This window comes from Cinclus cinclus, chromosome 7 (assembly GCF_963662255.1).
Source record: "Cinclus cinclus chromosome 7, bCinCin1.1, whole genome shotgun sequence".
Lineage (NCBI taxonomy): Eukaryota > Metazoa > Chordata > Aves > Passeriformes > Cinclidae > Cinclus > Cinclus cinclus.
Window position 1 is genome coordinate 29,011,077 of NC_085052.1, and position 24,291 is coordinate 29,035,367.

Consider the following 24,291-nt stretch of genomic DNA (forward strand, 5'->3'; position numbering starts at 1 on the left):
GCAAACAGTAGTGGAAAACAGTGCTAAAATTATGTGACTATTAAATAAGCCTTTTTAAAGTATAGTATTTTGCAAATGTCAAAATCAAGCTTGGATAGACACTAATTTTTTTAATTCTTATTTTAAAATTGGTTAGTACCCTTACATGGCAAATCTCTGTTTTGTTAAGAACATACACATATATACTGTAGTAAATTTTGTAAGTAGTAATCATGTAAATGTCTTTTTATATTGCCTTAGTCTGCTTAACATCGACCAATTGTACCTTTTTATTTTTAACTTTCAAAAGGTGTTTTACCACTTAGTGGATTTTTTCCTGGGGATGTCTTTAAATGAAGCTCTTGGAAATAGACTTGCTGATTTAGTATTCCATGCATAGCTGGTGCAACTTGAGAATTATTAGCAAAATCCCTCTGTGGTAATGAATTGGTGGTACTGGGCTGGGTATTAATATTCTTTGTTACTAAGTTGCAGTTTATTAATAAAGCTTTGTCCAAACGGGCAAACTTGCTTGTCCTCCAGACCATCTTGTGATTTGTGTTTTAATAGTGTCTGTCTTGGATATTATTAAGGATGGCCTGCTTTGACAGTTGCACTACATACCACACAGCTATCACAGCACCATTAGTTCAAGAGTAGCATGAAGTATGTTCTGCTCTGTAATAGGCATTTTTCATTTGATTGCCCTTCCTGAAATAGCTATTAAGCGTCTGGGCACTTAAGAGTAATGGTAAAGCAAAACCTAAAACTGGATGGAGAAGGTGGGAATCTAGTGGTGGAAGCAGTATGTCTTTGGGATGCTCAGTACATCTTGGAGGTAATCTAAACTGTGGTTTAAAAGTGAAATTGAAGATGATACAAGTACGGAATTAATTTTGGAAAAATACTTTGTTTATTAATTACATTGCAGAGTATGAGTTCAAAGATATTTTCTTGTGTCAGCTATTACTGATAGGTCAACTTTATTTTTTAGAGGTGATGAGGCCTCTGAAGGGCCAAGTCTGTGAAAAACTGTCCTGCTCACTTAACAAGTGGCCCTGTTGCTGTTGGGTGGCAAATAACAAAGCACACTTCCACTATAAAGGGGGAACAGCAGTGCAATTGCAGCCCTAAACCTGCAATAAGGTTGCATTTTAGTCTTTGCTACTGCATGACCTCTCTCAGTACTGGTGAAAGTGACTGAGGTGTTATTCCCCCCTAACCAGTGAGAGGTAGTCTGGACAAAAAGGAAGTTAAAGGAAATCAGGTCAGAATGGTGTCCCTAATATGTTTAATTTTTTTTCTCTGGAGATAAAGCAGTGCAGTGCAGCCCTACCATGTGTGGGGCAGGAGGTGTGTTTTGGGGGAACTGAGATGGTTGGTGAGCCATGCATGTTCTGCTGGTGGCGAGCCCTGAGTGCATCTGGTGAGGGGCTGTGCCAGGGATGCTGGAAACCAGAGGAGCAACTGTCCAGTCTGGGTGGTCAGGAATAGATGGAGGCTGCTCAAGGCACTGCTGCCTCCCTGCAGCCTTGCTGCCATATAAGGCTGCTCAGCTGCCTTGAGCCAGCCACGATGGAAGACCACTTAAAAAGGAAAATCAATACAATAAACTGCCTCTGCTGGTGTCCTTTCCAAGCAAAGTCCAGGAGTCTTGCAGTTACACGGTTTGAGCATAGGCCGGGTAGTGTACAAACACCATGCACACGTAGCCTGGTTCCTTCCCTTGGTTGTGTGCATGCAGTGTCACCAACTGTTATGGAAGAAAAGCAGTTTGTTGGAGAAAAGCCTGTGGTGGGTAGAGAGCCTTCCAGTTCAACTTTAATGTTGAGCTGTACCTAAGTATTTTATTTCAGAGCTTAGTATGTCATAGTATTCCAGTACACCTTTAAGCTTACATCATTTGGAATAATTCAAGATGAGATGTAGTCGTGCATTGAATTCCCATTATTCTTATACTTTCTTGGCAAATGACACAGCTAATATTTGTCGATGAAGTGAAAAATGTACAGTGGTTTATGTTTAAAGAGTTTGGGGGAAACAAATGTCTCTATCACAGTCTCCCTTGTGATTATTTTTTCTTTATAGCCACATTTGTCTATGTGAGCTAAGCTCAAGGAGTATATTACAGGTATTTTTGCTACATTTCTCTCTGGAAATTTTTTTCTCATTCCAAAGTGTCCCCTGAACTTTTTCTCCCTGGACTGTTCAGTTGAAGTTTCCACGCGAACTGTAAACAACTAGTTAGTGACATTAATTAGTGTTGCAAAGTGGGAAAACAAGTTTTTTTTTTTTTTTTTTTTTTGGGGGTGGGGGCGTCGTTAGGGCGAAAACACATTCTATACTAAAAATGAAAAAATGGTGCTTGAAAGGTTTTCCGCGAGCTCCCGGGCTGCGGGTTCCCGCTGAGCACCGTGTGCTGCTGGGGAAGGCTGCGGGCTGCGCACGGGGGAGCGGAGCCGCCCACCGCCCTCGGCTGCGGCTGCTCCTGGACCCAAACCAGCCACTGAGCTCATGCCTGACTCGCCCTTCCTTTTTATTACTTTTTTTTTTTTTTTCTTCCCCTCGGTCGAACGTGGAGGAGCTGCAGCCCTCGCTGGCTAACTTTCCAAAGCCCACCCGCGGGAAGGATAGGGAACAGCTTTCCGAGGCCGGGCTCGGCTGCGCGGGGGGAGGAGGCTATAATCGGAGCTCGAGGTTGTGGAGCGGAGCTGCGCGTAGCGGAGGCTCCCGAGTCACCGCCACACGTGTCCCGGGACTCCGCCCCCGCGGGACGTGGCCGCGGAGCCGCGCCTGCCGAGCGCCGCCTCTTCCCGCGGTGCGCCCTCCTCGCCCGACGCTCGACTCGGTGCTTCCCCGCCCGGCTCCTCCCGCCCCGGCACCGCGCATTGCGCGACCGCACTTATGTAAGCGGCGGCGTCGGCGGCGCGCCATGACCCAACAGCGGGGACGCGCCGGGGCCTTCGCAGAGCGCACAGCCGCGCGATAGTCCGCGCCGGCCCCACAAAGGGCGGGTGGTGAGTTGTCGTCGTCGTCCTCTTCTCCCTCCCCGCCGCCTCCTCCTCCGGCCCCGCAGTCTCCGCCCCCGGCGCGGCCGCCCGGCCCGACCCGGAAGCGGCGCGGCGAGAACCATTTTCCTTGTGAGTTCAAAGGCGGAGGCGGGCGCGGAGGTCCCGCGGGTTGGGCCGCCGGGCGAGGTGCGTATCGGCCGACGAGGGGGGGGGGGGGTGCGACGATCCGCCGCGGTGGTTCGGAGAGGCGGGGGGCGCCTCCGGGGCTACCGCCGCGGGATACGTACCCGCGCGGACACTTTAACTTCGCGGCGGGCGCCTTTGTTTGCCGTCCGAGGCCGCTGAGGCGGGACGGGCCGCGCCCCCGGCCCGCGGGGCTGCGGCGGCCCCGGGGCCCTCTCTGTCCTATCCCCGCGGAGCGGCGCACGTGACGAGCGGGCTCCCGCGGGGGCGCGTGCGGCGGGGCACGCGGCCGGCGGCGGCGGGGGCTTTGTGCGGGGCCCGGCGGGGACGAGAACGCGGCGACCCCGGGACAACGTGAGTACCGGGCATCTCTCGCACCCGCGGAGGGTGCGCAGGGCGGCCGGCGCCCTTCGGGAAATAGGAGCAAGGGAGCTCAGGGGAAAAAAAAAAAAAAAAAAAAAAAAAAAAAGGAGGTTTTTGTGGTGTGGGTTTTTTTTTTTTTAATTTTTTTTTTTTTTCTTTCTTCGGTTAAGTTTGTGCCGTTAAGGTGGGGTGCGGGTGGGCAGGGCTCGGTGCCGGCCGTTAACGGCGCGGACCCCGCCGTTAGAACAGCCGTGGGCGCCGTTCGGTGCGCCCTGTCATGCGGCAGCTCCGGCGGGCAGCGGGCTCGGCTGGCGCTGCCTTCTCCCCGTGTCCCGACGGGTACGTCCTTCTGCCCTCCCCCCGGCGGAGGGCTGCGAGAGTTCCGCCCGGAATAACGCCTTGGCTGGAAACGGACGCTTCCGTAGGGATTGCAGGCAGGGCGGTCCGCGAATGAGGAAACCCCGTGCACGATTTTAACGTCAGATCTGCTTTACTGGTTGTCCGCTCTTTTCCACTTGGTAATTCTGCCTGTGAGTACAAACCATGGCAACAAACAGGCGTTGGAAGAGAGCTACAGCTGTTTTGAATGATGAGGTGCCATAATGAAAAGGTGCCGGTGTTTGTGCTATTGCAGACTAAACAGCAAGGTTTAGAGAACAATATGTGGAAAAATTTAATGACTAGTACATTAAAATTAGGTTTAATTTATATTTTCAGTTTTTTGTGCTTTTAAGAGGAAGAAGGGTAGAATGTAGACGTTTTAGCGTTAAGAATATCTTTGTAAATTACATTATTAACTCTTTAAAAGTCTGTTGGGCTTACAGCATAAATTCCTCTAGAAAGATTTTTGTTAAAAGGGTCACTGCAGTACGCGTGCATAGTAGGATGTGCCTGTGGTACGGGGAGCAGGCTTGAGGCGCGGAGTGCCCAGCTAAGCAGGCTGTGAGCTCCAGCGAGGCAGCTGAGGCAGTGGTACGTGCGGGATGAGCCGGGGCAGCAGCTGCGAGCTCAGCTGTAACCCGAGCATTTGCTGCATTGAGCCTTCTGGGTGTCACAGCCTGGCAGCGCCTAGGCTGCACCAGTCGAGGTGTGGCGGCTCCTGAAGCCCTGTCCAGTGCCAGGGAACTGCTTGCTGGCATGCTGAAGGCAGATTACCACCACTCCTGCTGCTTAATTGCACTAGGCAGAGGTAAAAATGCACTATGTGCTTGTTTGCTCCTGCTTCCTTGGGAGAGTGAGTGACTGCTATGGTGGTTTTGGAAAGATAAATAAAGGGATGACTTGTTATTGGGCGTTAGAAGCAGCAGTCGCTGAGTAATCTGCTGTATTGGTATTTGGTGAATGCTGTTGAATAGTTTTGTGATTGTTTGCTGTGAAGTGATGGTAATTTATGTCTTCTAAAAAAATTATTTGAATTTCCAGAAGCCAATTCTCAGACTCAGTGCTGTGCCAGCTGCCTCTTGCAGGCGGGTTATTTCTGGCATGAGCTGGGGTAAAATCATGGCGAGGGGGCAGAGTAAGAAACACTTTATTCAGCATCAGGGTTAACTTGTTAGCAAAGCAGCCAAAGAGAATGTGTGAGAGTGTGTGTGTGTACGTTCATGGAGCTCCCCTCGGCTAAGCAGGGAAATCTCATGGGGGAAAAAGTGGGGGATTTTTGTTTTTTTGTTTTTTCCAAGCAGCCAGTTAGAATAGTGGTAAAGCCAGATGTCACCTAAAATTGAGTGCTTAAGTCCTTTGCTGAGGACTTAAGACAGTAATTGTGGTCTTTTGGGAATTGGGTTAACATAAAAAGCTTCCTTTTAAAAGCTACAGGTTTGAAAAGGAGATTTTAATTTAGAGGTTTAGTTTTTTCTGATTGTTGCCAGTGTGCTTGGTTGTCCTTAAAGTTGTCCTCCACTTTGGGAATGGAGAGAGGGAGCATCTGCAAGGAGCTTTTCCTCTGAAAATCTGTGAGGAGCTTCTTTGACCTTCTTATATCTATTTTCATGTCAGTATATGCCTCACATGCTTACCTCTAACAGCTGACTCTTGCCTGCTGTGCTCTCAGTCTGTTTTTCTTTGTGCATGTGTGATATGTAGTGTGAAATTCAGTTATGTCTTCCATTTAAAATTTTTCAAGTCTCTAACCTGTCCCAGCTTGGATATCTCCTTGGTAGCCTGCCTATCTGGTGGAACTGATGGAGTCTGGACTTTGCTTTTCCAAGAAGGCATTTACTTAAGGGGCGTTTTGTTGTTCTTTGATAATGGGAATGTTTTTTAATAGTGTCTGAAAAATCTCTAGTTGTGTGCAGCTGAGCAGCTATCCACACAGGAGGAGGTGTGTTGCGTGGCATGGTTTTGCTTTATTTATTTACATATTTTTCCTCTGTGCTTGTGGGATAGCCTGCATCCTCCACATGAGTATTTTGGGGGCATTGACCTCTCTAGAGGCACAGATCTTTGAAAGTAAGGGAGAAGGCATTATGTTTCTCTTCTCAGAGTAATCACACTCACAGATCTATATTTGGAACTAGTTCTTTTAATATCAGGAGGAAGATAAACCAGTGGTTCACATGTACCTTAATCTGTAGTGTTGTCTGAACCCTAAATGATAACTGCAAGCCACATTTCACACAGTTTTGTTGCAGCTGATGATGTAGTGTGTCCTGTTGTTTGTAGTCAGAAACTCATTTCTTGACCTGAATAATAGCTCAGAAAGTTAGAAAGAAGGCAGTGTGGAAAAAGTAGATCACTGTGAGGAAAGACATGGGGGCACATTAAGAGCTGGAAGACCACAGCGTTGGCTTTTTCAAAGAAAAATTTGTCTGCTTTTGAGTTTATACACTCAGCACTTCGCAATTTTGTGATGTGAACTCCGCCCTCTCTTAACCATTAGCAATACAAGATCCATTATAGGAAAGTAATGCAAGAGCAAAGGCCCTTTCTTAGCTATTAGAGGTTAAATAATTATTTACTATTTGGACTCTGTAGTTGGACTATTATCATATACTCTTACCCCTCCAGACCTTTCATCTGGTTACCTATTGTAGAGATGACTGGTGGAGAGGTTTGGCTTTTTTTTCCTTCCTTGTCTGAGAAAATAATAGCTGAAGTTAAACCTTAAATAAAATGGAAACAAGAATGCTGTGCATTCAGTTGGAGCATTTGTGGAGTTTGATGGATTTATTAGAAAGTATAATGTATTTCCCATGAAGTTAGAAAGTATAATGTATCTCCCATGAAGGATTCTCTCATTTGTTTAATAAGTGCCAAAGCTGAAACTCCAGAGACACTTGGGTTATATTTAGCTTAATCTTGAGGCAACACCTTTGAAAGTAGGTAATGAAGCCTGATAAAACCTTGAGTGCTCTCTTACGAGAGCTGCCTGCAGACTGGCTGAGGGCAGGTCGCTGGCTCTGCTGCTGCCCTGCTTAGTAGCTTTTGTCAAGTTAAGGGGTTGCTTTGTGCCTCGGTTTCCCCATCTGTAAACAGGTCGTGGTGATCCTGCCTTCCCTTTGTAAGTACTTGGGGTCTGCTGCTGTGGGGTGCTGCTGCAGGATTGTTGCGTGTGAGCGGTGAGAGCAGTATTTTTAAGATGTTGGTGTAGCATTTGTACAGTGCTCCATGTGGTTTGACCCTTGTTTCTCTTCTCTTTGTCTTTTTCTCCTGCATTTTAAATTTAGTACAGGTCTCAGAGGGCTTTTTTCTTTTCCTGTTTTCTCTCATTAGTATTCTTTTGTCCTGTAAAATAACTTTCCTCTTATTTTTTTCTGTCCCTTCATGTTTTTCCCCTTACATCCTGCATGTTCTTTCTCCCAGTCATTTCTTTTGTTCACCGATGTCTTCCTCTTGCTGTTTCTGTCTGTCCTCAGAGGAGCATGTCTCTCCCCTCCATCTGCTGGGATTTCCTTTTCACCTGACTCATCCCCAGTAGGTACATCCCTGCTCAGTTAAGCTCTCCTTGTGCTTCTGTTTCGGGAAACGCAGCCAGCAGGGCAGGGCCTGCTTGCCCCCTCTCGGGGGAGATCCACTGGAGTCACGGCACCCTCCCTGCTGCATCCTGCTGTGCCTGGATGAGGGCAGGGGGTTTGGGCAAGGGCTGTACGAGGAGCCTCCGACTCCCTGCTCCCCTTTCTCTGTGCCTGGCTTTTGCAGCAGAGCTGGGAGATTTCCTGCTTCCTCCATCAGCGAGGGTCCTCGGCGCCTCCTTGCTTTCCCAGCACACGGGGTGAATCAGGAAACCTCCTGGCCCTGCTTCGAAATGCCCCTGCCCGGTGCTGTGGGCTCAGAAGGCGTTGTGCTGGAGCAGCCGGTTGCTGCAGGGAGGAGCGGCTGCGGGGGCGGCAGGAGCAGAGTCAGAACAGTTCAGAGATGGGCAGGGAAATGAGATGGTTGACTTGAGGCAAGGTGAATGATTTCAGAACAGGAAGCAGGGGGGAGGGATTTCTCTGTCGTCTGCTTGCACTTGAGCTGTCCGTAGTATAATCGCTGCTGTGCTAGCTGGTCCTGCAGGCAGGGAGAGAGGATCTGCGGGCTGAGCTGTGTGTTTAGGGTGGAATGTGCTCCTGTACTTTGAGCTTCTGTGGTAAACAATATTGCTCAAGCATAGTGAAGGAAAGGAAGTATGTATGGTGTCGTTCTCTTTTCTAGCTGATTTTCTACCAATGACACAAAGGAGAAAGGCGACAGAATACAAAATCCTCCTTTCTTGTATAATTAGTAATTGTTATTCTGTTTTAGCTTGTTTTGATGGAAGAATACATCAGTATTTATACTGTTTTGGCACTTTGATGTGCTGAGGGGTTTTTTCACTCACCTGATTTTTTTTTTTTCCTTGATAGACATTCAAGCCCTTGGTTGGAAAAAGTGTATACAGTTCAATTACTGCAGTAGAATTCCTTGTGGACAAACAGCTGGATTTCATAACTGAAGATAGTGCCTTTCAGCCCTATCAGGTAAGAGACTTGACTAGTGTATAAATACTATCCGTTAAACTTACTTAAAAGCCATGATTTTACTGTTGTTGAAGTGCATTTTATGTTCGAGTTCTGTGTTACAGGAATTATTTCCTACTGGTTATTGGCAGAGATTGTTCCTTGTTTTGTGAAAGATTATATTGGTACTATATATGATTCTGGTTAATCTAATCTAGTTAATCTGATGTCAAGGAGTACTGTGCCACTAATATTACTGTAGCACCTTCAGTTAAAATACCTGACCCCTTTAAAGGTTAACCAGTACCATTCACTGTAGAGCAGATAGAAGGTAGTATCCCTTCTTCTAAAGCTTTCATTTCCAGGTCTTTGCATGATTACAGTGATATTTATCTTACTGAATTTTAGTTTTCTTGGTAAATGAACAGCAGAAAATGCTAATTTCTTAAAAAACAAATACTTTTCTTACTGTTGTTTCTAAGCCTGCTAAAATTTCCAGTATCCTTGGTTTTAATGCCTCTCCATTAATTAGAAACACATTAATATATTAGCGTGTCTGTCTTTAAAGAACAAGGGAATTATTGATTTCCCCCCCCCCCCCTTGCTGCTTCAGAAGGTCTAAAAATCTTTTCTATGACAAATAGAAAAAATACTTGGTGCTTCAACTTATGCTGAACTGATTGCAGTTACAATAGCCATAAATTTTTCCTTATGGCTTGGATGGTACACTGTGGTGATACAGAAATAGTACTCAGAGGCTTAGAGTGACAGATGGCCCTGAATAAATGCTATGTAATTTTGTCCTGACACCCCTTCCCTCCTGCTTCACCGAGATTTTTTTTTCCCCACTGCCAAACACAGAGCTAGAAACAGAGAGTGGCTGAGAGAATCCTAGGGAAAGGAGAAGGAGGTTCAGTTCATGGAAGGGCTGTGGCTTTTGTGTGTCTGTGGTGGGAAGCCAAACGAGTTGGACAGTTCTCATCAGGGTGGAGTCATGACTCGAGCTGCTGGAACAGCTTGGCTCTGCCGCAGACAGCAGTTCCCAGTATCAGACCCCACGTCTGCGCTTCCAGTCCTCTGAAACTAGCACAGCCTTGATTTTCTAACGGGGGGGGGGGAACATGGTATGGAGGAAAAGCCTGTGATGTTGATGAGCTGAGCTGGATTAGCCCAGGGTGCACCCAGTGCTGTGGCTTCCTCCATGGAGGGGGTCAGGATGACGCAACACAGAGTGGGATATCCTCATTGGGCAGCAGCACCCTCTTAAATCAGCTGGGCCATGAAGTGTAAATTTGCCCTGGGAGTCCGGCTGCAATCTTCCAGATTGATTTTACAAAGCAAATACTGATGCTAATGTCTGTCCTTTGCCTGAAATCTGCCAAGATCATGTGTCTGGTAATGTTCCTTCCGGTAACAGCAGTCAATCTCCTTTTGGCAGTGGATCATTTCTGATCTGAACAAAGCAAACCGAACATAGGAGGATTGCCTTTTGTTAAACAATGCTATTGCCAGGCAGTGACATAACAGTGTTCTATGCACTTCAGTCCCTTGAAAGAATATTAACTGATAGAGCATTCACCTTGGAAGCACCTTAATTTGGGAAGGTGCATTCAGGTTGAAGGTGTCATTTTTTAAAATGTTGTATGAACAGCTGGCTTCATGCTATTTTGATCGGTAATACTGAAATTAGCAGTGTTGGCAACTTCACTTCTGGAAGAGATATTCTCTACAAACTATTACAAAGCAGTAGCTTGTCAAAAATAGTTTGAGATACAAGCTTGCTCTCCCTAATTGTTGGCCTCTATTTTTGACACATCGAGGGCAATTCTGTATTAGATCAGGCTGTTTCCTCCTCTCATGGAACACACAGTTACCTATTGAAACTTGAGATGGAGGCTGTTCGTCTGTATCCATCATGAGTAGTTTTGTGACAAGATAAAATTGTTTATTTTATCGTTACAAGAAGTTTGCTGACAGATTGCTCTAAGTACTAAGGTGTTGCTGCAGAGGTGGGCACAACATACAAGTAGACACACTGCATTTCAGAAGGCTAATATCCCCTTTATTACAACAGTCCACTGTCTTTTTTATAGGCTCTAGGGTTTACACTTTGCTCATTGGTTACAGTATATCAATATAACGTTGATTGGTATAAAAACCATCACACCTCTGTTTTCCACAAAACCTTTCTAAAAATACTTTTCCCAGCTGCAGGTTTTCTTTCCTGCTTATCTCCTTCTTCTTCTCTTCTTGGTCTCCAGGCCAACGGCCTTGATAGAATACTTTTCAGAAACAACCCGTATTCATTAACCCTCTCTGGCCCACAGACCAGCTGTAAGCCTCTCTACACTAAGGCACCCACAATTTGCATTTTAGCTGGATATTGCTTGGATATTGAGTGCAGTAGCATAAAACAGCATTGTGCTCGCTGATGAATAGTGCAAAGATTTCTTTATTTGAATGATTATAAAAAGCTTGAGAAATGTTTTTCATAGAATGTCTCTCTGCAGGGCTAGCAATATCTCACTGCCAAGTTTTACACGTCAATTGTACAGAAAAAAGCTTTTACTGAATGATAATGTCTTCAAGAGAACAGAAACTATAAGTACTAACAATATGTTAGACAGAAATATTAGCTTTATTACTGATACTTACTTTCTGCTCACAGATACCTGGAGTGGGAGGATTGTTTCTATTCCTTTTGCATGCTGTTTTTTGTTAATGCTGGAAATCACATTCCTTGCCAGTAGTACTTAATGTAAGGTAGTTTGTACTTGTATGTTTTTTTCTGAAAGACCTCCATTTTCTTTGCCCTAATACCAGGTCCTAGATAAATATTTGGTAAACTTCCTCCTACTGTCTACTTTGCAAAAAAAAGGTGGTTTTGCTCCCTTGTTTAGTCTGGAATAGCATTGAGCTGCTTGTGAGCAGAAGACAGAACTTTCAGAGAAATCATTCAAAGAATCATTCTTTGCAGGGATGAGTTAACTTTGAGTCTTCTGAAATGTGTTTAGTTTTTTGTTTAAACTCTCATTGCTGTACATTTTCAGTATGGAGTCCTTAGAGACCACGGTGACCTAAACGCTTTTCTATTGCATTTTGCTGTTAGTGCCTAAAATTCCAGTATCTTCCTGCCAAAGCAAACAAAGTTTGAATTTGTGTGGGAAGATTCCATTTCACTTCAGATACAGTTCTTAACTACTGACTAATTTTTCCCATCGTTACATAGACTCATAATACTGGTAATGGGCAGCAGACAAGTATTGGGTATGAATTCTGCTCACATCAATTTTGATCTCAAGAAACAGTGGTGTTTCACATAACTATTGGGCCAAAAGGCTTCATGAATAAGGTGCTACTGTCCAGTGTAAAGGTGACAACTGCTCAAAGCAAAGAAAAGAGCACACTTGGCATCCTTTTGGACTTGGCAGGAAAAACAAAGTTTGAGTAGGCAAAGAACTAAATTACTGTCGTTACCAGAAGTGGTTCTTCCAGAACAAGATTAAAGAGACTTAGGCAGGACTTCTGGGGAATTGTGACCCATGCATTCACATGCCATGTCTGTGTGCTCTTTGCATAAATATGTTTCAGTTGTTAAGAGATTCAATGACCTTGATAAGGGCTGGATGAATATCGTTATTAAAAGTAGGGTATGCATCTACATTATGTGAGCCCACTTCCATGTCTTCACAAGGTTTCTATACCAACTATAACACTTGCCAGTGACAATTTGTTCTTTACTGCTAAATGTGCATGCGATTCATCTTTTGTCTCGTGTGCGTACTGCTTAGAATCCTGCCCTTCTCTTTAGAAATTGCTTGGATTCTGTATGTGTGGTACCTTGAGCACCAACCTACAACTTGTTTCCGGTGGCTTTTATCTCTGTTGCTTCATGGAGGATGTAAACTGTGTTATTCTCTATGTGAAACTTGTGTGTGACTGAGTGACTCATTCATTATTCTGGGATGGTCAGACCTTTTAGTCATGTAGTTCTTTTTATGGTGATGACGAGGGGATCTTGAGGATAAAACAGATGTGAACGTTTGCTGTGGTACTTTGCTTAAAATTGGGATGAAAATTCTGTCCTTGGTAGGAAAGAATAGACATAAAGTTTACAACATGCATTTTTTTATGTCAAATTAGTATCTGTAGGAAGTGTAGTCTTGAATTGGATATGTAGGTTAGGTCCTTAATGTGAATTGCACTTTGCATTTGTAATATATCATGTATGTTCTGTGTTTAAAAATTCACAAGTGTTAATGGGTTTAATAATGGTGCTTGCTATAGTCTGAAAATAAAACAGCTTTTTGGAAGAGAAAAATTCAAAGAAAAGTTAACAGTTAAGTCTACACATACAAGTGTGACCTAAATCACATACTTCGAGCTGAAGTGGTTTTCTGTAATAAGTTATTTTTACTGTTTCGTGATATCTATGTGTGTCTGTTTTGTGATACATATATTAAGTTATGCAGCAGCAAAGCTAATCATGCCTTAATTTGTTTAAGTACTGTCGTTTACTTGAAGAACTGTAGATGGGGACGTGAAGCATTAAAGCCCAGCATATGGTATGTGTGACCTCATCGAGTGGTGTTTTTGTATGGGTGGTGTTTGGCAGTGCCTGTCATGGACACTGTTGGGCTGAAGTGCGTGATTCTGCTGTTGCTGGCTGAAGCAGCTGGAGTCAACTGCATTATACTTCAGACAAGCAAATGAAGAATAACAGAAAGTGTTTTATATTGTGTTTTTTTTTTCATAGTAAAATACACTTGTGGAAAGATCTGGAAAGACTGCTTTGTCTGAAGCAGTGAGTGCATTTCAGCTGTGTGTCTGGGTTGGGCAAAGCAAGGATGCATGATTGATTATATGCTTCCAAATATGTACATACTGTGTGTGATAATGTGTTTCCAAAGGATTTCTGAGCACACGGCGCTGGAGCAAATGTGCACAGTGGAGGCAGGACAGGATTCAAATGAAGTTCCTTCACAATCATTAAACTTCCCACAAAGGGCATTTTACCACTTGGGGAGGAGACTGGAAGGATGCACAGTCTTGAAAAAGTCCTCTTGCTTATTTGGTTTTAAAAAAAATATTGCTAAGAATGAATGTTTATGTGAACTCTCTTCAAGCCTTACACTCTCCTTCAGAACTTCTTTTTTTCCTTTCTTTCTGGAAGACAAGCCTGGTTGCTTTAGTTTTCAAAATGGTACAGTCAGCCTGTCTACCTCTGTGCTGAAGGTTGCAGATGTAAAGATAGGGCAATGAGAAATCCCCCATGGGAGGTGTTGCATGAACAGTGATAGGCGCTTGTACTTTGCTCTTTTTCTAAATGTGTGTGGCACATCTGAATGCTGGCAGGTCAAATGTCTAACACGCCTTAAAGATTGTTGAAATAATAAACTTTCTCACTAATCATGAAGTAGGTACATCAGATACAGGACCTAATATACACTTACCTTGATCTGTTATAAATTCAAGTCATATATTCCATTAAGAAAGACTTGAGTGAAGGGTGATGGGCATCTCCACTTTTCTGCTTTTCTGTTCGTTATGGGCAGACATTGGATATTTCAGACCTGGATGCAATTGGGTTCCATGACTTGTTTGCTTGTAAGAGCAAGTAAGCTGGGCTTATGTAGTAATGACATGTGCACATTAAAAATTCTTTAAACATCTTGAAAGAGGGATAAAATAGTGTTTTTCTGTCTGTATTTTAAGCACCCCATAATTATATGTGCAGTCATCTTTCAGACTTCTCTTTCTTTAAGCTTCAGGCTTAAAAATATCTACTGCAGCTGAAAATTGCTTTTCCCATAAACTTGTAGCTCCACTGACAAGGCAGGTAGGAGCTTTTGGGGTTGGTCCCACCCTTTGAGGTTACCAGAAGCAGCTGGGGGACTCTTGGAGCTGGCCACAGAACCTGTGTGCTCCCCTCCTGCTTTCTGTTCCTCCACGGGCAACCCAGGCAATCACAGCTTTCTGCATCTTTAACTCCTTTCAGTTTTGTGCTGAAGAGCTGTCTTGATTCTTTCCCATGTCTCTGGACCACCCATAAGGAGTCCAGCTGGCTTCCATGGCAGCCTTGTAAAGAGCAGTGGTCTTAAACAGCTTGTTACCGACACATCTAAGTTTAAGTGTGCGGCTCCAACATGTGGGGAAGCAAAAAGCTGCGTCCAGCTAGAAGTGGGTCAGATGACTCATAGCAGTCCTCACTCCCATGAACATGTGCAAGGGCAGAAGAGTTTCAAAAGGAGTGCTTGAAAAAGGAGAGGAATGAGGGGGGAGGGATTGGCACCCTCTATTTGTAGTCAGAGGGATGTGCACATCGTCTGCCCTAAGCCTGCATTTGTGCTTCTCTTTGAAAAATAGCTTCTTGTTTGAGAACTTCCTCTGTTTTCTCAAAAGAGGTGGAATAAAATGGCACTTTGCTGTTTTACCTTGATCTGTTACGAAGTAAGGGCTTCAGTCCCTTTTTTTGTCTCTCAGCAAGGTCTGGCGCAGGAGTGGAGTTGTTCAGTTCTGACAAGCCTTAGGGAAGTGAGCAGTGTGGAGGGGAGGCCATCAGTCAGCAGGAAGGTGATGTAGCTGCCACAAAGAGTGTGGCTCCTCCAGGTGGGAGGGAGTTCAGGTGGGGCTGCTGAAACTGTGGGAAGGTACACAGGGAGGAAGGGGGAGAGTTGTGAGGTCCTCGGGATAAGCTGAAGTTACTACAATGCAGATGACGCTCAAATCCACAGAAAAACAGTTTTTCTTCTTCCTCAGTCATATTCAAATCGATCAGTTCAATTATTTGGTTTCATTAACCTTACTCTAGGAGGTAGTATTTAAGTAATTAAAAATTTGGATTTCAGAATGGAAGAGATGGAACAAAACCTGCTTCTTCTTTGAAGGTCAATATCAATCCTTTTACTCAAGTAATTTGGTACGTCTGAAAAGCCGTGCTTGGGATTACTGAGTTCAAAAATCCATCCATGTTTCTGGGTAAAAATTTCCTGTGTTTGATCACAAGTGATTACTTTTTCACCAGTAAAAACCCATGGAAAATACCACTCAGTAGTAAGTGAAGGAAGCCTTATTCTTGGTTCTGTGTCCTTAAAATTTCCATTTCATCTATTAAAAATGAAAGTTTAAAGTGTTTTTCTGATGTGGTAGTCTTGACTAACCCTGCTTCTGTAATCCAGACTCCAAATCTTCTCCTAGAGAAGTCTGTTTCATGTTATACCCAGTTGCTGCTTTGCCCCTGTGTTCTTGGTTTCCCAAATTGCTCTTTGTTGGGATTGGGAATCCTTGGTGTTTTAGGGATCCCAGAAGCGTGAATACAAGTAAACTCTGCAGCGTTGGTACCTAGAGCAGGAAGAGAGCAGGCATTCCTGCATTTCAGGTAGGGGGAAAACTTGAGTTTCATGAAAATGTGTTCTTACCCAAATTAAGCCTTATCTCGACACGATAAACATAGTAGCTCATTTGGTGAAGTGCTCATGGGTTTGTTTGCTTTCCTTCCTCTGTTAAATACGATGTCCCTTTGTTCTGGCTGCCACTCTAGACCTTTTTCTTACAGAATGTGTTTTTGAAATTTCACTAATAGAAGTAATAATTTTGTAGTCTGGGTTTAGTGCTTCATGAGAGCTGCTCCACAGCCTTCAGCAAGCTACAGTTAGTAGAGGTTGAGAGCTATAGCAGTTCCAGGTCTGTGTATCTAATTCTTTTTCCAGGCCAGACATCTGGGGAGTAACTCAAGTAATTTTATACCAACTTGAAGTTTTAAAATTAAAACCAAGTACGAATCTTGCTATTTTCTTAGAAACTGGAATAACTTTACTAAGGGCTTGTAGAAGGCTTGATGTACTGAGTGTTTATTTTAACAGTATATTAGTAATTACAGTTACGAAGTCTTTTAACTACTATTGTTTGTAAATACTGACACTTTCCTTAAATCTAGCAAACATCTCTTGTCTTTTGAATGGAATTTTAATTAACAATCCCCATTCTTCCCCTGTAACCTCCTCTACTTGAGTGTATCTGCTAGTATTATTGAGGGTAGTATTTTAGTGTTTTTGTTGAACAAATGAGTTTGAATCATAGTAATTTCTGTGCATCTCACTAATGATTTCATATTTTGTGGTTTTAGTTGTGAATTTTAAGCAGTTTAGAAATTATATATCAAACACAGAGGAAGGGTTTTTACCCCATTTGAATGTTTTCTTCCCTTTTGTTGTCTTCTTATCGCCACGTCACACCATTTTGGTATACAGCAGATAAAATCAGGTTAAAGCAGGTTTCAGAATGCATAAGACTTGGTGGCTAAGTTATGGTGCTTGACAGGCTTGAGCTTTTTTTTATTTTTTTCTTCCCCAAGTGATGTAGCTCAGTTTTGAATTGTGTCTTCAATAGGAATTTTTTTGGTTCTGCATGCTAGGAGATTTATCTATGAAAAAATATTGTGAAATAGAAGATCATTGTATCAGTTTAAACTCTGAATGACTTTTCTAAGTTTACCCCAGGGAATTTATTGCAGCAATAACTGAAACATCCCTGTTTTCTGATTAGCAATTTAATCTTTCCTCATTGCAAGACTGTTATTCATCACTTCTATAAAAGGCATATCTACTGCTTTCTCCAGAGTTGCAGAGAGCTGTAGTGTTAATCCAGCTGTGTGTCCCAGCTAGTCTGATCTGTTATTTATAGGGAAAATTCCTAAAATGGCTCCAGCAGGTCATAACAGAGCTCTCTATAGAAATAAAAGACAGTGCTACCTTAAATCCTATTAGAAATTAACTTTGGAAAGTTCTCTGCACATACAGTGATACTTCTAAAATGCAAGATGAGTTCTATTTTGATCTACTTTCATAATACCAGCAAGTGGGCCAATATGGATGTATTTGTATTCTAAGAAACACGTTATCAAATAAATCCCGGAAACCACTTGAAAAATAAAACATGAATGTAATTCAATGGACTAAAACACACTGGGTTTCAAGAACATTTGGATGGTATCTGATATATTCTTTCTGCCTTGGGAAAAAATAGTTAAAATATTTTTGTTTGTAGGGATTTGTTTTCTGCCCCTAATCCTCATGAGTTATAGGGAAAGGAGCTGGAAAGTTGTATGTTTACAGAGTTCCTATTTGGTGACTAGGATTGAGGATATCTGTAGAAGAGACTAGGTTGCTGTGTGATTGCTGGTGGTCATTCAAATTCCAGAGCAGAGAGTCATTCACAAGAGTGATAGGTTGATGACTCCTTCAGGGGGTAGTGTTGACTCAGGTCTGTTATCACACTGACACGTATTGGACAGTTTTCTGCAGTTTTCTTCTGCAGAACTGAATTGAGAGGCCTTTGCTCTTCGCTTCAGTAAGCTCAGTTACCAGTAGTCTTGTCAGGGAATAGGGTATTGCTGAGTAATGCAGCTGGTAAAAGATTCATTGGAGGTGACTACTGTGAGTTGAGACATGGATTGTGTGGTCAGTCATTTTCTGTGGTGCTCTTACACAGCCTTTCAACTGCCACTGCCAGCTGCCACAGATAATCTCTGCTGTCCCTCATGCAAGGAAGACATGTCTGTTGTAAAATGGTCAGTGTCTGAGCAGCCCTCATGTCTTAGCTTGATTTCTGGTTGCATTAGACTGCCTTTCTAGCAGCCCACTAGTCCAGACAACTAGCTATCAACAGAATGTACTTATTCTTTTGCTTAAGGACACCTTCATCCACACTGCTTGTCATTCAGGTGATGTGATTTGGGTCTTGTTGAATATCTTCTGAAAGCTGTTTACAATTCACAGGGTGTCTGGTTCTCAGTTTAAATTTTAATATCAACTTACAAAAAAGATTTCTTCAGTCTACTTACTTGGTAGGTCTCCTTGTTAGCATGAACATCACTCTGCTAATTGCTTGCTTCTGCACTTTGAGGTTTCTTTTCCCACAGTGGCAGGGAGTTGCTTGGAGACTCAAAGGCTTGTTCTAGTATTGCCACATGACTGAGTGGCTTAGGACCAGTACTCCCTGTTTCTCTTACAATTAGAAAAAACAAAATGCCAAATTAGTACAAGTTGTATATTGCTGAGATGGGTAATGATAAGTATGTGGAGCCTGCTGTGAGGAAGCGGAAGGAAATGTGATTCAGTGGAAGATGAAAGGAAAGCATATGTGCAGCTATATCATCCAAATGAGGGAGAAGGTGGACATGGAGTAGTGTAGTTCATTTGACCTTTATTTGTGGAGAATATTTATTTTTATTTTTGTCTGTACGTGGAGAATGCAAATAGTACAAACAATCACCACAGTGTTCTAGATGGCAGCTGAAAGCCCCTCTGTTTTGTGGATAGGAGGCACTTTTTTGGGGAAGTGTTAGATGCTAAAAGATATCTGACTTTGGGGGAAGAGTTTGCTTTTCTGACCCAGATTGTCCTAACTGCTCAGAGCGAGAGAGTAACATAATTTGTGAGCATAAGAGTAATCTATTTTCAAGTGCAAGGCTATTGTAGATGTCACTAGAGCAGTTTTTAGGCTGGTTATTGACAGTATTTGTCTAGCCCAGGTTTGGTTTTGCTTATCCATTGGTTGTTACTTAGTTTCCAGATGGATGTTCATCCTGTCCTCGTTCATGTTGTTCTGATTTCCCCTCTGCCTTACCCTACCAGATTGTCATCTACAGATAGAAGAATAATAAACTGACTTGTAAAATATAAGCTTTACACTATGCCAATTTCACCTGAGGTATTGATAGTTTTACAGGAAGGCAAATACCTCTGTTGATTTTTGTGTTAGTAAGTTACAATCATGGAGATTAACTATAGGTAAGATTTTTTTCCCCTGTATATTTATGTTCCTAATGTTAGTATATCAGTTACACTTCCAGAACTGAACAACTCAGTGTAATAATGCATCTTCAAGCCTGAAATCAGGACTTGGAACAGTATTTGTAGCCCTGATTTTTCAAACCTGATTTTTGAAACTTTAAAATCAGTTTTAACTCCTGAGGTAAAAATAAGTAAAGGGAGTAGGAGTATGTGGGGAGAATTACTATGCATAGGGAAGAGTGGGGGGCAGCAGAAGAATCGTTGATAGCTTTTCCTGAGAAACGTTAACTGTACTGACAGTTGGAAAATCACTAAATTTGTGTTCCTCATCTTTTTTCCTCTTGTAATTTTAACTTCCTCCATATAGAAACGTAGCCGTTCATGTTACACACTGAAAATAACCCGTCATCTTTAAATGCTTGTGGTCTGAAACATGTATAAACATTTGTCCTTGAACAGTGCATTCAGAGCCTCTTGCTGGGTGGGGATTAGTTATCCCAGTTGTCTGTCCTGGCCCCTGCGTGCAGGGCGAGCATCACTGCCCATCCCTGATTTCCCCCTGTGGTTACGCCTCTGCGCACGTGTGAGCAGGGCTGACCTCAGCTCGACTTTGTTTCGGGTTTAGGGGTCAGGGTTGTGCCTTCAAGCTTGACTTAACTGGTTCAGATGTAGCCCAGCAGCTGCCAGGTTTGAATGAGGTAAATTGTGACTGCGCTCAGAACAGCAGAAAATAGGTCAAGTGTGGGTTGGGTTTACATAGAAAGCGCTAGCGTCGCCTGGTAAGCCTAAGCCTCTTCTCTCAGCTCAGACAAAGCCGTTTAAGGTAAACTAGGAAGTTACAATCTCCCCAGAAAACTTTCTAGCCTTTCTAGCTTTCCAGCCTTGGTGCTGGTGGGTGGCGTTGCCCTTGGTGAGGAGCATGGAGCGGGAGGGAGACTGCCCTGGTGGGTTGATGTTCCCCAGAGCAGTCCCCTCTGGGAAGAAGGCATTGCTGGTCTGGCTGTGCTGTGCAGCACAGCCCTGCGGTGCCTCTCTGACCTCCTGCCCACCAGCTGCAGTGCCATGGCAGCTGGGGTAGCCTTTCACTTCTGAGAGAAATCGAGACTGTACTGTGTACCAGTGGGTTATGCATGCTGTGTGTCTGGAAAGAAGCTGCAGGAGATCTGTATTTAGTATTCATTCATCTAAATTTGGTTATTTTTCCCCCTAAGTTCTGGTGTGGTCTGTGTGGTGGCCAAAGTGGCAGTGCCCTCAGGGGTGTCACTTACTGCCAGTTTTGCTGTATTTTAGTTAGATTCTTGTATTTCGCCACTGGAAAAAAAGTCTTGTAGCAGAGCAGAGGGATAGTACCCATTCACTGTTGATATTCTTGTTATGATATTTGGTGTTCTGCCTGTCTGCTTGTTGTGTGTTTTTTCTCACTCTGATGTCAAGCAGGCCAATGTTAAGATTGAAGGTTTGTTAGAAATTACAGTAGGTGAAAGAGATTACAGATCAGTGACATAATCACATATGTCAGGTGACATGATCAGCGAAAGATGAAAGAAAAATAAGGATTTTGCTGGTTATCAAGAAACGAAAATAAGGAGAGAGTGGTACACGTCTGCTCTCAAATGAGGGGCAAGAATTGGCAGGAGGCAGGAATGTGTTTGAGGCTGGGTGCAGGTACAGTATTTAATTTTTTAATGGGATAAAATAATCAAAGATTGGCATTAGAGGACTAGTATAAATTCTCAGTAGTTTAGATTTTTAAAAGTGCTTTTTGCTTCCACTGTTTTGCTCTAAAGAATTGCAGCAATCAGTAGGGAAGTGTTGTCTTGTTTTCACACTGCAGTTCTCATACCTAATTTCTGTGTAGCTGAAGTTCAGTGCACTTGTACAAATGACTTGCTGCAAAAGGAAAGAAAAGGGTTAGGGGGCTCATTTTATAGAAGCTAATATTCACTTATGAAGCAAGAAGAAAACTGAAGGTTCAGGACACTTTGACCTCTGAGGTTTGCTTTTGCACTGCTTGAATTTGAATGTGGTCCCTCTACCATTAAAGTCCTGACAAAATGCTTATTGCAAGGTGCAGTGCACACTGCGTAAACACTGTAAACGGGACTGTCAAGTTGGTTATGTACTAGTTTTCATCTAATTTGTGTCCTAAATTATCAGAAAACCTCTAAGCAGCCAGAGGAAGCTATAGTTAATTAAGCCACAGATGGTGAGGACTAATGTGGCATTGACCTTTGCGAGGACTGCAAAATCTACTTAGTCTTTCTCTGTAAAACACAGGCTGAAATGAGTTTCTCCTGATATTAGAAAGATGTCCTTGATACATGAAGCCAAATGCAGAGACACCATGACTGAGGAGGAGCTTTCCCAAATGAATGTTCCCAATGTCTGATGTGTGTTGAGGTGCAGTCTTCAGGGCTCTGATTTAAGCATTTTAATGCCAAAAGCCACTGTTTTCCTAGGACTGGCTTACCTGGAATGCATGTTGTCAGTTCTCCTTCTCTACTGACAGTGGAGAATTGGCAGCTGACCAGGGTGTGTGTATCCTTCCATAAAGCAGCATGCATGCTGTGTCACTGGGGGTAGGAGCAGCTACTGGAATCCACTTTTTTGTTCCTCTTTGTTCCAGGGTTTTATCTCTCAATGAACTAATTTCTGCTCCTCAAGTTTCTGAACGATGACTTGGAAGGGTATTTTAAAATGCTGAGGAAATGTGTTGCTTCAGTAGTTCAGGTCTTGTGGAGGAAGTAGCTGTGTAAATATATAAGCCTTCCTAGCACATTCATACCTGGCTGCCCAAAATGCAAAGGAACTTCTGGTCATTTGAGCCTTTCAGAGCACTTTGTGTGGTCTTTGGGCAATGGGTAGATTCAGCACATCTGGGGATAGCTCTCAGTGTCTTGGACAATATTTTTTTGTGGCTGGAGAGTGAGTAGGAGAATCCTCATTGAGATTTTGACTTATTTCTCTGTGGGTACTATCTTGAAATTTCTGTTTGATCTCAAAGGAATTTTGATGCATGACAAGTGATCTAAGCACTTGTTCACCTGTGGCTCTGAATGATAAATTATTTTTGTCTGAATAAACACTGAAAATGCTTCTCTGAACAAAAATTTCTCCTTCCTGGTTAGACCAGTGTGATATCTTAACCTGATGGTAAGGTCTGTGGTTTCAACTTGCTTATATCATTTTGCACAAGAATAAAGAACAGATGTACTCAGAGAAGCACAGCACCTTTTTGATACTTGGGGGGGAAATAGCATACTCTGTTCTTCTCAGGGCTTCCTTGGAGCTGAGCACATCCCCAGCAGGTGACAGTGATCATTTAAGAGAGACATGCAGCTGACCTAGTACTTTGGATAATTCAGGCTGAAGTCCAGTCCACCAGAAGTGAATTCCTCTTTTGATCTAGAAAGAAGGAAGAGTATCAGCAGAGATATAAAAAACTTGTCATAGATTGGCTAGCTTCTGGTAGTCACACTGCTTCATGTGACTGTTTGTTTTCCTGAAGGGCAGGAGGGGTAGTCTCAACCATATTTTTCTAGCCCATAGGCCCTTTGTCTTCTTCCCAGAGTTGCATATAGTCATTTGTGGAGCAAGGGCCACTGCCACTTGAAGTACATAAAGAGCTTCCTGCAGTAGATTTGAAGAAGAATATAACAGTCCCCTTTATTTGATTTGCATCCTGATTTGAATAAGGATTTTGAAGCAGTATTAACATCCTTCTGGAGGAGGTATTCCAGGACTTGTGGAAGAACTAGTCTAGGAGAGGGTACCATACTTTTGTTTGTAAAACTACTTTCAAATGAGGAAAAGTTTGGAGGAGAATCCTGCAGGGCATGTAAATTTTCTGGAGGTTACTCTGTCAATCATGCTGCATCAATGCAGAAGAGGAAAACTGAGGGTTACAATTGCCAAGGTTCAAATCTGTAGACAGTAATTGCTCGTTGAGCAATATAAACACAGGGTAAGGAAAAGAACTGGGAACTGCAGAGTCATCTGCTTGTCTTCAGTGCTAAACTAGGGAAGAGATTCACAAGTCATCAGCTTTGTCTGTTGTCCTCTCCTTGCTTTTCCCCGAGTTTGTGATGTGTGCTGAAACAGTGTGGTTAAGGCCACTGCTTTATAGTTTTAACACATTATGCAACTCATTTCCTGGGTTTTAGATATTCAGATTTAAAACTAAAGATGGAAGAAGGTAAGTCATGGCACATACATTTTTTCGTAGATACATGTACACAAAAGAACAGAATTTTTGAGGTTACAGGAACTTGCTCTGTTAGTATTTTCCTACCGTGTGATTGATATGTTAAATGTGTGTTGTGTGTATATTTAGAAACTCTGGGTTCTCTTTGATATCATCTGCATAATTCCAGTCACACCTGCATGCAGTTTGTGTAATTTGTCTTTGACCTAACTTGTGCCTTTTGTAGCTCATCTTTGAGCTTGTCTTTTGTCCAGGGGTGAGGACATAAATGCAAAATGGACTTTGCGGTCTCTTTTTTTCTAAGTGTTCACATGGAGCACTCTCAGTCAAAGGTGCTGATGTCATGCATCTGAATAGGAGATAGAGGTTCAAATGTACTGTATGTAGGATGGACAGTATCTTCAGTGTCAAGTTCAAAGAAGGCCAAGATGCTTAGGAAGGATGTGAAATCTAAAAAAAACCAACACCAGTGTGTGTTGCCTTCAGAAAACAAATCAGAAGTGGCTTAAGATGACAGAGACTCAAAACTTTGTGTAAAGAACTCACGAAAATAGTATAATATTAAGAGTAACAGTTTTGATTTCATAGTACTTAATCAATATGTATAATCTCATTATGAAGATGCAAATTTTCTTAGGTGCGACTGAAGAGATTACTCAAAGTGTACAAGATGTGCATGTTAACTGCATTTATAAGTCAGCCAAACTCAGTACTGCAGTCCTTGGTCTGTTGCTTAAATCCAGTTCATGTGGATCTGAGTGGGGAAATTTTTGGTGCAGGAGTCTCTTGCAAGTGAGAGAGAGTGCTTGGGAAGGAGGACAGATAACTGATCATCAATCACA

At 43.0% G+C, this 24,291-nt stretch overlaps 1 protein-coding gene across 4 annotated transcripts in view; it reads left to right on the forward strand.

Annotated features, from left to right (window-relative positions):
* JMJD1C (jumonji domain containing 1C) overlaps positions 1 to 24,291 on the forward strand; it is a 159,791-nt gene that overhangs the window by 94,564 nt on the left and 40,936 nt on the right. For 2 of the 4 annotated variants that reach the window (XM_062496809.1, XM_062496810.1), the window contains exon 3: positions 8,360 to 8,473. The exons of 1 other annotated variant lie outside the window; for it this stretch is intronic. In XM_062496809.1, the coding sequence (XP_062352793.1) occupies positions 8,360 to 8,473 (114 nt within the window). Of the gene's footprint in view, positions 1 to 3,145; positions 3,177 to 8,359; positions 8,474 to 24,291 lie in introns of those variants that run through there. One more of the 4 variants, XM_062496815.1, reaches the window with a different exon arrangement.